The sequence below is a fragment of the Ovis canadensis genome, chromosome 15 (assembly GCF_042477335.2).
Source record: "Ovis canadensis isolate MfBH-ARS-UI-01 breed Bighorn chromosome 15, ARS-UI_OviCan_v2, whole genome shotgun sequence".
Classification (NCBI taxonomy): domain Eukaryota; kingdom Metazoa; phylum Chordata; class Mammalia; order Artiodactyla; family Bovidae; genus Ovis; species Ovis canadensis.
The window spans coordinates 41305560-41318828 of NC_091259.1; the positions used below are offsets into that span (position 1 = coordinate 41305560).

General features: G+C 51.1%; 1 protein-coding gene across 1 annotated transcript in view; it reads left to right on the forward strand.

The window, feature by feature from the left end:
- UBASH3B (ubiquitin associated and SH3 domain containing B) overlaps window positions 1–13269 on the forward strand; it is a 155360-nt gene that overhangs the window by 113024 nt on the left and 29067 nt on the right. The window contains exons 2-5 of the mRNA XM_069554213.1: window positions 4403–4456; window positions 5197–5383; window positions 6893–7091; window positions 10583–10752. Of these exons, the coding sequence (XP_069410314.1) occupies window positions 4403–4456; window positions 5197–5383; window positions 6893–7091; window positions 10583–10752 (610 nt within the window). The remainder of the gene's footprint in view (window positions 1–4402; window positions 4457–5196; window positions 5384–6892; window positions 7092–10582; window positions 10753–13269) is intronic.

The window sequence follows — 13269 nt, forward strand, 5'->3', positions numbered from 1 at the left end:
AGGGTACTCTGCTCAGTGTTATATAGCAATCTAAATGGGAAAAAGAGTTTGAAAAAGAATAGATACATGTATACTTGTAAATCAATCACTTTGCTGAATCATATCTCAAACTGAAACAGCAGCTGTGCTCCAATGTCAGATGAAAAGTTAAAAGAATGAAACTGGAACTACATTGAGCTTGTAGCTTATGAGGGATGCTCAACAGATAATGAGGGTGACTTTGTTGCATTCAAAAGTTAACAATTTCCTGTGGCATCTCTGAGTTGGCTGTCGTGTGCTGACCTAGAGTAGCTTTGTGGACAGTCTGAGACCCTCAGCCCCCCTGCCTGAGTCAGCAGCCCCCTAATCCGAGCTACCCTAGCACTAGCACAGTTCTTTTATCACGGCCATTAACATGTCGCCGTGTAAGCCGCTTGTGTGTCTTGACGCTGTGAACTCTTTGAGGATGAGGATCGTCCTTCCTCCTCCTTCACTTGCTGATGAGAACACAGTGCCTGGCACAGGACTGGTGCTCGGCTGGGAGGACCTGATCTACTGGGAGCATCAGAGACACTGGTGGAACCCAGAGCACCAGAGCGGCTGCAGGGGAAGTCAGCCTGGGTGACAGTTAAGCAGGAAATTAACAGTCGGGCTCAGAACCTGTGTTTCGGAGAGAGGGGCTGAGGATCCTGCTGGGCCTAGGCATGGGACCAGCCGAGTCCACTCATCAGGCCTGAATTCAGCCATGGGCCCCAGAGACCATGGTTTCTGAGCGGGCTCCAACCAAACTTCAGATCAGAAAGCGACACCGAATAAACTCTTTGTTTTATTCTTGGTTTACATTTGGTTTCCTGGTAAGAGTTTCTTGGGAGGAGAAGGAGATCAAGAGAATGGAGGGCAGGTGGCTTTGGGGGAGGAAGGAAGGATGCTGCTCTGCCTGCCACGACTGTGACCGTGGTGTCTGGATAGAGCCGTGGTTCTGGGACCAGATCTACTGTGGACCCGAAACTCAGCAGAGCTGCGGGCAGACAGGGATCCTGGCCGTCCCGGCTGTGTGAAGCATAGCCGTCCATGGTGCTGCTGGGTTGTCCCCATCTGGCTGATTTCCTCACAGCTGCTTGCCTGATTTTTTTGATGAGCCATTGCTTATATCTGCTTTGTGCTTTTCTTGCCCATCATTAGCATGCATTAGAGTTTGCATCATTTTTTTCCCCCTACACTCTGCCAAGAATGAACCCTAGACATAACTGGGAAGGTTAGAACTAGGGTCCAAAGTCAAATTTGTGTTCTCATGTAACATAATAGCAAAACCTCAGTGGTTCACATGTCTCTCTGATACTAAACCACGAAAGTCCCATCTAAATAACAAGCGGCTGTCATCCGGTGACTAGAGTGCAGTTCTTGGAGTTTAAAGGGGTATTTCCCCCTTTATCTGCCCAGTGCACGCTGCCAACTTCTGAGTCCCTCTGAGGGGGTAGCAGCTGTTCGAGCTCAGCCTGGTGTTTGGGGTCTGCCCCCCATGCCCCGCTGTTTGGCACCGGCCCCACCAGTGGGCCGTGGAGGTGGGAGCTCTATGGCAACAGGCTTTCTTCAGCGGGCTGGAGTGGGGAGACGTTCTGCCACTGCCGTGTTCAGTCTGTTCTGTGGGCAGAGTTCTGGGAACAAACAGCCCAAAGCACTGTCAGCCTGGCAGTGGGCGATGGAGCAGCAGAGCTCAGGACCCTGGGGAAGCCACGCTATTCTTCCTCCATGGCCTCCTGCCTAGAGAATCACACGCCTGGGTCAGATCGGTAACTACTTTCTAGAAACTCCCCAAGCAAAACAAAACCAAAAAGCCACTTTAAAGCATGTTGTGTTTGTGAATGTGTGTGTTTAGTTGCTCAGTTGTGTACGACTCTTTGCAACCCCATGGACTGTAGCCTGCCAGTCTCCTCTGCCATGGGAATTCTCCAGGCAAGAATCCTGGAGTGGGTTGCCATTCCCTTCTCCAGGGGACTTTCCCAACCCAGGGGTAGAAGTCCTCAAAGCATGTTACTGCCAAAAAAGTTCTTCCTGGTGTCTAACTTGAGTCCCTTCTGATATGGCCAAAAGGCGTTTTACTTTAGCTGACCCTCACGGGAGAAGGTACATCAGATATGATAACCTTCCATAAAACTGAAGACCTCTCAGTCTTCTCCAGAAAGAAGAATTTGGGTTGCCTTAGCCTTTCACCACAGCCTTAATACCCAGACCTTTTGTTATCTTTCTCAGTTGTATCTGATTCCTCCCCAAAACTTGGCTTTTGAATTGCAGGGACCACAACTTAATGAGAGCTTTCATTTCCAGAGGATATTCCTACTGCTCAAGGAAAAATAAACTTCGGATAGGATATATTTCACTGGAGGAAGAACCTAGGGAAAAATGGATCCTTGATATAAATAGCACATTGTACGAGTGAGCTTTCCTTTTCCCAATTGTTCTTGAAGTGATGGGCTTTTTTTTGATGAGCTTAATCTCTTGGAGATTCTAACCTCTAACAGACCATGTGACCTCTGTCTAGGAAGTGGTAAAGGAAACAGGGCTGGCATCTTGGCAACAATTAATCACCTTATCCAGGTGTGGGGAAGTGGGGGTTTCCTACATTTCCAGCGTTTTTCTGCACCAGCCTCTGTTCCAAGGGGTCTGTCTTGCTTCTCCATAACCTCATCTTACTGTAAGGAGGCTTGTCTTCTAGAATGTTGTTGTACTTAGCTGTGCAGATTTTTTATTCTGATCATTTGGTATTTGTGCTTAGATTTTTGTGGGGGAAAAGGCATTTCTCTTTGGACCATGGAACAGAGTAACTGGGGCTGGCCTTGAATCAGGCTGGAGTCTGCCCTTCACCCGGCGCTCACTGATTGAATCTGGCTGTCCTGATTACATGACTCGACTTCCTGAATTTCTCCTCGTTGAGTGAAGCAGTTGGGCCCCTAGTTGATGTCTGAGATCCCTTCCAATCTGACCCTCTGTGATTGTCACAGTGACATCGGTTCTCACTGCTCCGTACAGGGACCAGGAAAAGAAAGGAGGAGGTGGGCTCAGCAGGCAATCGGGAAAAGGATGCTTGGAAAGCGCATCAGTTTAAACTAGAAACTCCTCCCCTCTCTCTTCTCTCCCAAAGACCCTGAATTGGGGTAGTATAACCGGACAGGCGTAATTATTATTAGTCACCTCCAGCGTGTGGGGCTCTGTTGAAGGCTTCTTGCTTGCAGAGGAGCGGCACTGGGCGAATTCTGTCTCCATCGCCCTCACGCAATCCGCCACTCCCTGCCCAGGTCACGTGTCTCCGTCCATGCTCTTAGGGTTCCCTGTGCCCTCCCCTCGTTGCACTGACCACCAGTGTGATTCAGTAGTTAGCCGTGCAAAGACCCCGTGAAAGTCATTGCCATTCAAGATGTGTATATTAAAGTCATAAACTTGAATGCATGAATAGATGGACAAATAGCAAGACTGGCTACAAACCCAGAACTTTGGCTTTTGAAGACCTGTCTGACATTTCAGAAGGGCTCTTCTCGGATGCCTGTGTACAAGGCTGTGACCTGCTGCCAGAACCACCCTGTGAGACCACCCCACTGCACACAGAACTCATGAGTGTTTCTCCAGCAATGGGCTTCCCTTCTCTGGCCAGTCCCCTTTACCATGTGCTGTGTGTTGGACTCTCTGCATCCTTTTGGACTGTAGCCCGTCAGGCTCCTTTGTCTATGGGATTCTCCCAGCAAGAAGACTGGAGTGGGTTGCCATTTCCTCCTCCAGGGGATCTTCTCGACCCAGGAATTGAACCCTCGTCTCCCTGGCAGGCAGATTCTTTACCACTGAGCCGCCTGGGAAGCCTTTACCCAGTGCTGTGTGTCCACAAAAATGTCTGTAAAGTCGTTGGAGACTCAGGATCCAGTCTGAGAATGCTGGTGGTGATTGGCAGAAAGTGGAAGGAGGCCTTGGATTGAACCAGACCAGTTGTCCTTGTGGGCATTTAGCCTCAAGTCTTAATAGCCCCAGCACCACTTTCTAACACACTTTGCCAAAAGGCTGCAAATGAGAAAGTGCTCTGCAGGGGATCTGGGTCAGGGAAAGAGAGTGGGTGAAAGGGAAGGGAGAGAAAAGCAAGACATGACAACCTTTAGGGAAGCAAAAATAAAAGTCTAATGTGGAAACGGCTAAAAATAGATGCCATGAGCTGTCAGGCTGCATGCAAATCGAATGCTAATGACATGGAAATTAATCACAGGTTCTAAGGTTCACACGCTTTGCTGTGACCCCTGGGAGGGACACTCTGCAGCAGGTGTCTCTCCCACACCCCTGAAGAGGCTTCATCATGCCTGCTTCACACCCAGCTTTGTCACTGTAGTGGGAAAAGCTGATAGGAGGTTAAAAATACTAACAATAGAAATCTGATTTCTCCTTCCAGACAAAAAGCCTTGGCATCCACGGGAGGAAGAAGCGTTCAGGCAGCATGTGACTGGTTGGTATAAAATAAATAAATTGAGCAAATAGCATGTAATTAATCCCAAGTGTGTGTGTGTGGTTGAGTGGGGATGTGCAGCCTGTCTCTAATGGACCCTTCCAATGAGGAGAGGAGGCCGCGTGACAAGCCATTTGCCCCCTGTGCCCTGGCCCCAGAGTGTGCTTCCCTCAGAGCTGTTGAAAGAAATTCAGAGCATTTCCAAGATGCTGTCTCTGTCATGATATTCACCCCTGCTCCCCACTCAGTCACTTAAAGATATGCTGTAGATACTGGACAAATCAGTTGACAAACATCCGCTGACCTCGCAGCAGGATAGGGCTACCCAGGGCCGACCCCACAAAGTGGCCCCCTCGAAGTTTCTCTTGTCTTCGGAGGCATGTGGGCTTAAGCGTAGACTGAGCTGGAGGGACAGGCAGGCTGGACCCATGCTGGTGGCCTAGGAAAGGATCTAGAGTTGATCCTCAATGCTTCCTGGAGAGGGTGGCCTTAGGTTTTTGGGGGGTAGTTGTGGGAGGCCAATGCGATAGGACAGGCAGGAGAAGAGATGTTGGTGCATCTGAGAGTTGGTTACAAACGGTGCACCTCAGGAGGTAGATTTTTTAAAGTACAAAACCGAAGACCCTCTCGCTCGCAGTGCGTGACGGGTAGAGGCTGCAAAGGATGGATCTTGATTTCGGTTCCCCCTTGGCTTCCATGGTCCTCAAGTGAGGCCGGCTCGGCCGCCGTCTCTCTGGCAGGTTGTTCTCCCACGTCGGCGACCCCTTCCTGGATGACCCCCTGCCCCGGGAGTACGTCCTCTACCTCCGCCCCACCGGGCCCTTAGCGCAGAAGCTCTCCGACTTCTGGCAGCAGTCGAAGCAGATCTGCGGCAAGAACAAGGCGCACAACATCTTCCCCCACATCACCCTCTGCCAGTTCTTCATGGTGAGCCACAGCCCCCGCCCCCACCCCAGGGCGCCCACATCCCCCCACCCCCACCCCCCCGCCCTGAGGGGCTGGAGTCAGCGCTGGGAGCCTCGCAGGATGTTGGCAGAAACAGTCACGGTGCCAGAGCAGGGTGAGCCCTGGGAGAGTCAGTGAGGCCGGCCGCTCACCCCAGTCGTCCTCCTCCTCTCTTTATTTTGAGGATGGGGTGTGCAGCATACAGGATCTTATGTATCCCATCAGGGATTGAACCCGCAGCCCCTGCAACAGAGGTGCAGATCCTTAACCGCCAGATCACCGGGAAAGTCCCTTGTCCTCTTTCTAATATCTGCCAAGACCCAGGAGCACGCCAGGTCTGGTGTAGCATCGTGGTGACCATGTGCTCCTCAGGACCCAGGGGACAAGCCTGACCCACTGCATGACCCCTGTTGTGGCAGCCATGAGGGGAATGGGTTCTCTAACCTGGCTTCCCCTAGTCGATCGTCTCCCTTCCCTCTGACCAAGAGCAGGCATTAGAAAGCTGGGGATGAGAAATGTAATCTCTAGACAGGGAAGTGACTTTGGCCTCCTGCACACCGTCTACAGGTTTTGCCACATTAGAGGTCTTTCTAGAAATGGAAGGAGATACCTTTCTCCTGACATTGTTACTTGACCCATAATTCTAGCCTCATGAAGCTTAGGTAGTGACTGAATTAAATCCCTCTCATTCCAGTAAATGTAATCACATTTCATCTCCTTTGGTTCTCTGCGGAGATGGAGAATAACAGATGTATCCAGCTATAGTCAGGATAAGGCAGAATGATCACACTTTAAGACAATATGTTTTTCTAATATTTGGGGTGGTTTTTCCAGAATCTCTTTCATATTCTCCATCCCCCACGCCCTTTTATAGGTGAAAATATGTTCCTAACACCTTGTCTTTCACCATTCACGCTGAAAATTAAAATGATGATCGTTTCCTCTTAGTCACCCAGGATCTTTCTCAAAAGCATGTGGAGTTTTAGACACTCGTTCTCTCTTCCAGTGCTCAGGGGGTGGGGGTGTAGGAGGAGGAGGATGTCACAACTCTTGGAGCCTCATTCTCCCCTAGTATCGTGGGGTAGAGGTGGCATCAGCTTTGGATCATTTAGGCTGCAGAGAAAAGGCGCAGATGATGCCAAACAATAGAAAACACACAGCAACTTACCTTGGGGAGCTGCATGCTCTCCTGGCGTGTCCCTCACGCTCCATTTCTGCTAGACCAGCCCTACTGCATTCTGGCGGGGCTCCAAGCACAGCTTGGAGGGAGGGCAGGGGGAGGGGGTCCATTGCCCTGGTTTGATCTACCCACTGGATAATCTGTCTCCAGATAACGGGGAGGCTGCAGGTCTTCTCCCTCCTTGCAGACAGGAGCGATGGTTCCAGGGCTGCCTCCTCAGCCCCCAGTGTTGGGCAGAGGATACAGAAGTTAAGCAGTGGCAGACACTGCCCCTTGGCTCTGAAAGAAGCCTCTTGTTTTTCCCCCACCAGTGTGAGGACAGCAAGGTAGACGCCCTGGGGGAGGCCCTGCAGACCACCGTCAGCCGCTGGAGATGCAAGTTTTCAGCCCCGCTGCCCCTGGAGCTCTACACCTCCTCCAACTTCATCGGCCTCTTCGTGAAGGAAGACAGCGCAGAGGTCCTCAAGAAGTTTGCTGCCGACTTCGCAGCAGAAGCTGCCTCCAAAACTGGTGAGCCGCCAGCCGCCAGGCCAGCCAGCCCTGGAAATCGGGAAGTCAGGAAGGAAGGGGACAGAAAGTGATGGTGGAGTCGGGAGGTCCCGCAGGAATGGGCAGAATGTGACCAAGAAGACAGCCGTTTCCTGCAGACCCCACACCTCTTGCCCCTTTGAAAAACATTCAACTGCAGTTCTGCTGACCTCCTTGAGAGCAGGTGTGATGACACCCATGTTGAAGGCACGCAGGTGACTGTTCCTATTGATCTGTAACTGTGTTCCTTCATAGCCCCGCCATCGGCTCCTCCCTTCAGTTCAGGAAACTTTTGCTTTTTTTTTTTTTGCTGCACCTCTTAGCTTCAGGGATCTTAGTTCCCCACTGGGGATTGAACCCAGGCCACAACAGTGAAAGCACTGAGTCCTAACCACTGGACCGCCAGGGAATACCCAGGGAACCTTCTTTTCCTCCTCCCAACCCCCCTCGCAGGCAGGCATTTATCTGGGTTTCCCTGTCCCCTCCATGAGGACTGAGGCCTTTGTTCAGGAGGTCGCACGGCCCAGAGAGGAGAGGGGAACCACTTAGCATCCAGTAATAAATCCACTGAGCCAATGACATCTTTTGTTCGACCAGCTGAAGCCCTGTAGACAAGCCCCAAACATTATGCCTTCACGATGCCACCTGCTCTTTGCATGGAAGGCCTCAGTTCAAGCCAGCAACTGAGGTTTGCTGTCAAAGGAATCTGCTTGGAGGGGTGCTCAGGATGTGTATCGACTCAACGGCAGGACAGCAGGCAGCACAGAGAGGGGGCAAGAGACCGAGGTTTGCAAAGCTTTCCCGGGTGACTGCAGGTGCAGACAGCTCACTGAGCTCCACAAGGGCTTCACCTGCCATGGGACGGACAGACAGACAGGGGTGGGGGAGTCTACTCGCTCCCCTTAGAATGGAATCACAGTCAGCAGGTGTTTATTGGGCACCTACCGTGTGTTTCTCCGTGCAGAGTGCAGCAGGGAAGAAGCAGTGGTTTCTCCTGGCAGAGGCATGCTTGGGAAACCCTATTCGTGTAATGAGAGCTATGAGGAGAGAGGCCAGTGTGCCCCTGCGGGGTGGAGCAGGGCCCCCTTCACAGAGGAGAGGAGAGTCACCCCAGGAAGGTGTCGATCCTCCAGACGGGTGTAGGGCCCTGCAGAGGGGCAGCACAAGCACAGGCAGGGAGGAGCAGGGTGTTTGGGGGGCAGCAGCGGGGAGAGCACCCTAACCAGAGCCGAGGCCGTGAGCGTGTGCCCACCAGCGCCCTGGGTGTTGAGTGCGGAGCTGGCGGAGCCCCACCATCTGGTCCCTGGACCCCTGGCCTTGGCCTGCACCTCACCTGCCCATGCCCGTAGCTGCTGTTTTCATCCCCAGCTCAGGCCCTTTTGGGCCTCCCTGGTAGCTCAGCTGGTAAAGAATCCACCTGCAATGTGGGAGACCTAGGTTTGATCCCTGGGTTGGAAAGATCCCCTGGAGAAGGGAATGGCTACCCACTTCAGTATTCTGGGCTGGAGAATTCCATGGACAGAGGAACCTGGTGGGCTACAGTCCATGGGGTTTGCACAGAGTCAGACACAACTGAGTGACTGACTTTCACTTCAGGCCCTTTTGCTCAGGGTCCTTTAGCAGAAAATCTCCAAACAGGGCCCAGGACTCTAGGAAGAGGGTGGTGAGAGCCCAGACTCGGTGAGCTCTGCACTCTCAGAAGGACCCGGGCCCTTAGGTCACCTCTGTGAGCTGGGAACCGGGTCTTCTTAGACCCCTACCCCACCCCTCACCCCCCAGGGCTCATCTCTGCTGACTTGGGTGGAGCCTGCCCGCTTCACAGACGCTTAATGTTTCAGACAAATGGCATCATCGGCAGATTATTTCCTGTTCCCATCCCTCCACCCCAGGGAAACAGCTCTTTTTCATCCCACAGTAGCTATTGTCAAAACCACTAAAACTCCCACAAGAACCAAGTCTGATGTTGTAGCCACAAAATCCCAGTCCCTCCCAAATGAGTAAACCAGGTCTCGGCCAGGACGCGGCTGATTTATAAAGCGCATATGGTGGGCCCTTGCTGGCTTTCCTGCCAGGAAGGGGGAGAACCAGCTCCCCTCCAAGTGCCTGAGCCATCTCCCCGAGAACGGGCCTGCCAGGCCGGCATCTCAGCCCTGGTGCTGCCCCCTGGTGGTGATTCGGAGAACTGGCTGGCCCTGCCTCAGTCCCTGGCCCAGCCTGGACAGGTCTTTAGAAATTGTGCCTTGGTATTCAGAGGTGTGGCAGACCCAGCTTCCACTAGTGAGTGAGTAGATGAAGTGTCATCCTTCATCTTTGGTGGTGTATGGAGATTCATTTGTGTGTATTCAGTCATTTAATAAATACTGAAAATCCACAGGGGTGCCTGCTGAGCAAGAGAGGAAGGGTGCTTTGTAATATACAAACAGGACACAGAGCCCTCGCCTCAGAGGCTTTTATACCAAAGATACACAATGCAGTATAACAGAAAAAAAACTCAAAGCCACTGACCCAGGGACGATCCCTGGTTGGGGAACTAACTCTCACATGCCACACAGCATAGCCAAAACCCCCCAGAGACCCAAACCTACTTCCATCTCTGTGTGACTAGAGCAAGCCCCTTGATTCCTGGAATTCCCTTCTGTCGTATCTTCTTCAGTGTTCTAACTTGGACAGTAAATGACTCTCCCCAACTGAAAACACATACGAAAGACAAAAGGCACCGCCTTGTGTAGGTAGTCTGGTTTGGTTTGTTTTTTCAGGGTGTCTTAGATAGCCTGCGTACTTGAAACCTATGGCTCTTAATCAGAGGTGATTTTGCCCCACCCCCACCCCCCCACCAGTACACTTGGCCGTCTCTGGAGTCGTGTTTGATTGTCACAACTTTGGGGGTGCTGCTGGCATCTGGTGTGTGGGGGCCAGGGATGCAGCTAAAGACCCAATAATGCACAAGACATCCCTGCTACAAAGAATAATCTGGTCCAAAATGACACTGAGAAACCCTGTTTTAAAGTTTGAAAGTAATCCATCCCCCCCCCCCCCCCCCCCCCATTTCTCCATCAGGGCCACCCAGGAGCTAAAAGACTTGATTTCAAAACGGAGACAATTCAGCTTTGGGAGTCACGGGATGGAAAAATTTGCTCCATACTTATCTCATCCCTTTAGGTCTCGATTTCCTCATCTGAACGATGGGGCCAGTGATACTCATCTGGATTTGTTGTGAGCAGCCAGCAATCAAAACGATTGCCTCTCAGCTGATCCAGAAAAGCCAGATACATGGCTGCTTCTCTCTCGGACTGTGGGTTGTTACGTCCCCACCCACCCTTATTCAGCTGCCGAGGAGGAAACAGCTTTTGTCTGACCGAGGGGCTCCCTCCTCTACTTGATGGGAAGCAGTTTTATCAGGGCGCCATTCTGTGTCCTTCCTCGTGTCTCCACCATTGCAGTGCACCAACTGCCTGTCTCCTCCCTTCCTCCAGAAGTGCACGTGGAGCCCCACAAGAAGCAGCTGCACGTGACCCTGGCTTACCACTTCCAAGCCAGCCACCTGCCCACCCTGGAGAAGCTCGCCCAGAACATCGACGTCAAAGTCGGGTGTGACTGGGTGGCCACCATATTCTCTCGGGATATCCGATTTGCTAACCACGAGGTAACGTCTCACTGGGGCTCCTGCCCCTGCCAGGGGTGCCAGGCGCTGTCAGCACCAGCTGCACTTGCTGCTGAAGGGAGACGGACACCCGAGGAAGGCAGTGGGGCCAGCGCTGGACCAGGAGTCAGCCGGCCCGGGATTTCGTCCAAGCGCTGGCTGGCTCGCTGGGAGTCTGTGCGTCTCTCGTCTCTGGGTCCCACGTGGCTGAGCTGTGTGATATTCCCCACTGTTCTGTCTGCCCTGCTAACCTTACCAAAATAGGATAGAAATGAAACAGAATAGATAGAAACGCATGTCGGTAAATTTTAAAATATTCTATCTGTTCACGGAATGAATAGGTGGAAAACATCGTCCTGATCTTAGGTGAGAAAGATAGCTAAATCCAAAAGAAAATCTGTGAACACATAGTTAACAGGTATTTGCTGTGGCATGCACATTACCCTGGAGCATACTAAAATTTTAAAATGTCCTCTGCTCAAGGAGTTTGAGTCCAGTGAGGGAGAGAGAGAACAGATGCATATGTAATGAAGGCATGGACCAAATATCAGGAGAGTGTCTGTGCATCACATAGGAGGCCTAAGAGGGACAGGCGGAACCACTGGCATGGTGCTGGCATCCTTTTGAGGGAATCCACATTGCTTTCCAGGATCAGCATGTGCCACCTCTAAAGAGTCTTGCTGTCCTTTTTCTCCTGAAAGAGAAGCTGAGACACAGGGATTCAGTGACTGGTCCAAAGCTAAAGAGCAACTTAGGACCAGAACCGAAGCCAAAAACCAGAGGTTCTGATCAGTAAAGATGGGCAACTCATCTAAAAAGAGACCAGAGTCTGCAAAAATTGTCCTCCGGTTTAACTACATTTGTGAAACAATTTATTTCCTAGTTTTTCAGCAGTAAAAGAACTGATATTTTTGTTTATATAGACTTGTAACATCTTTTAGACATTTTAAAAAAATTATGAAGAGATTCAGGGTCTAGGTCAGGCGACCTCATTGTTGATTTGAATGTGGTGGGAAGAGCCAGCCCATGATTGAGGTCCATGGGGTCCGAGAGGGTCAGGGATGTGCAGCTTTGTCTGCCTCTGCTGATGGGATCATCACGTCCTCCTTCCAAGTCATCTGATGCAAGTTTCTGTAAAGACACAGCAAGGAGACTGAGCTTAGCCTTCCTTCAAAATTCTGATGTCTCCTGGAGTTGCTTAGCGTGAGCCTAAGTAGAACAAAAGAGGTGTGGCTGAATGGATCCCTTCCGAGGGCAGGGGAAAAACTGTCAAGGGTGGCATGCCAATGGGCTGTGAGAAGTCACCTTTCTAAGAGAAGGGAGGTGGCAATGGAATTTTCCAAGGAGTATCTTCTAATCAACACTGCCCTCCAGTTAACTCATAGGGTAATTGCTTTTCTGCCTGACCCACATTCTGCTCAATTGGCACCGAGGGAATGAGGCAGCTAGTGCCCACAGGAATTATTTTCTAAAAATAACATGTCCTCTTTTTATCTCTTATTTGTAAAAGCTCATTTATTACTGCGCCCTCCTGGGTCATCTGGCTTTACCTGAGCCCCCTGCATATATAAACTTCACCTTGCCTTCTACCTCCTGTGCTCAGGAGGCAGGACTGAGTGATCGGTCCAGTGAGGTAACAGATGTCCAGACAAGGCGAGTGGTTTAGGCAGGGACAGTCAGCAGGTGACGCCTAGGAATCCTCTGAGGTCTCACCCCTCTGCTGTTCAGGTGCTGACTCGTGGGCTTGCACGTGCCTACTTGTGCTTCACACCGTCTCTTCCACGTTCAGTGTGCCATGCTAGTGTTAATGTGCCAAGTTCTAGGAAAAGCGTAGATTTTGGCGCCTAGCACACATGGCTTCAAATCCTGACTCCCTATTTTAGCAGTAGATTCGCTTTTACAGCTTCTAGATAGTAACCCAGTCCTTAGTTCTCTTGGGTGCAACACAGTGATGACATTTTGCTAGACTGTTGGTATGGACTAGAGGGCCTCCCATAAGAGAGGTTGCAGCAACAACAGCAAAATTGCCACAGCTGTAAAAAAGGCTTCAAAGGCAAAGAGGGTCAGTTCCTATCATCACAAAGGGCTGTACCTGCCCTTCCCAGGGTAGCAAACTTTGAGCTTAGTCCCCAAGTAGGAAGGGGGGAAAACATACTTGAAATAGACTCTAGAATTCTTACAAGTAGATGCTAGACATAAGAGAGTAAGTATCATGTAGGACAAAACTTGGAGAAGGGAATGGCAACCCACTCTTGTCCTTGCCTGGAGAATCCCACGGGCAGAGGAGCCTGATGTGGGCTACAGTCCATGGACTTGCAAAGAGTCAGACGCAACTGAGTGACTAACACTTTCAGGACAAAACTAGGCAGTGTGTCCTGAGATCTCCCAAACTTGGGCTGACTTTTGCATGCCGTGCGGTTTCGGTGAGCAGGAAAGAACTATGGGGACCTGAGCACCGGTTATAATTTGAGATTTGCTGCAGTACATTGATTTTCTTTATTGCTCATTCGGTAAATCAAA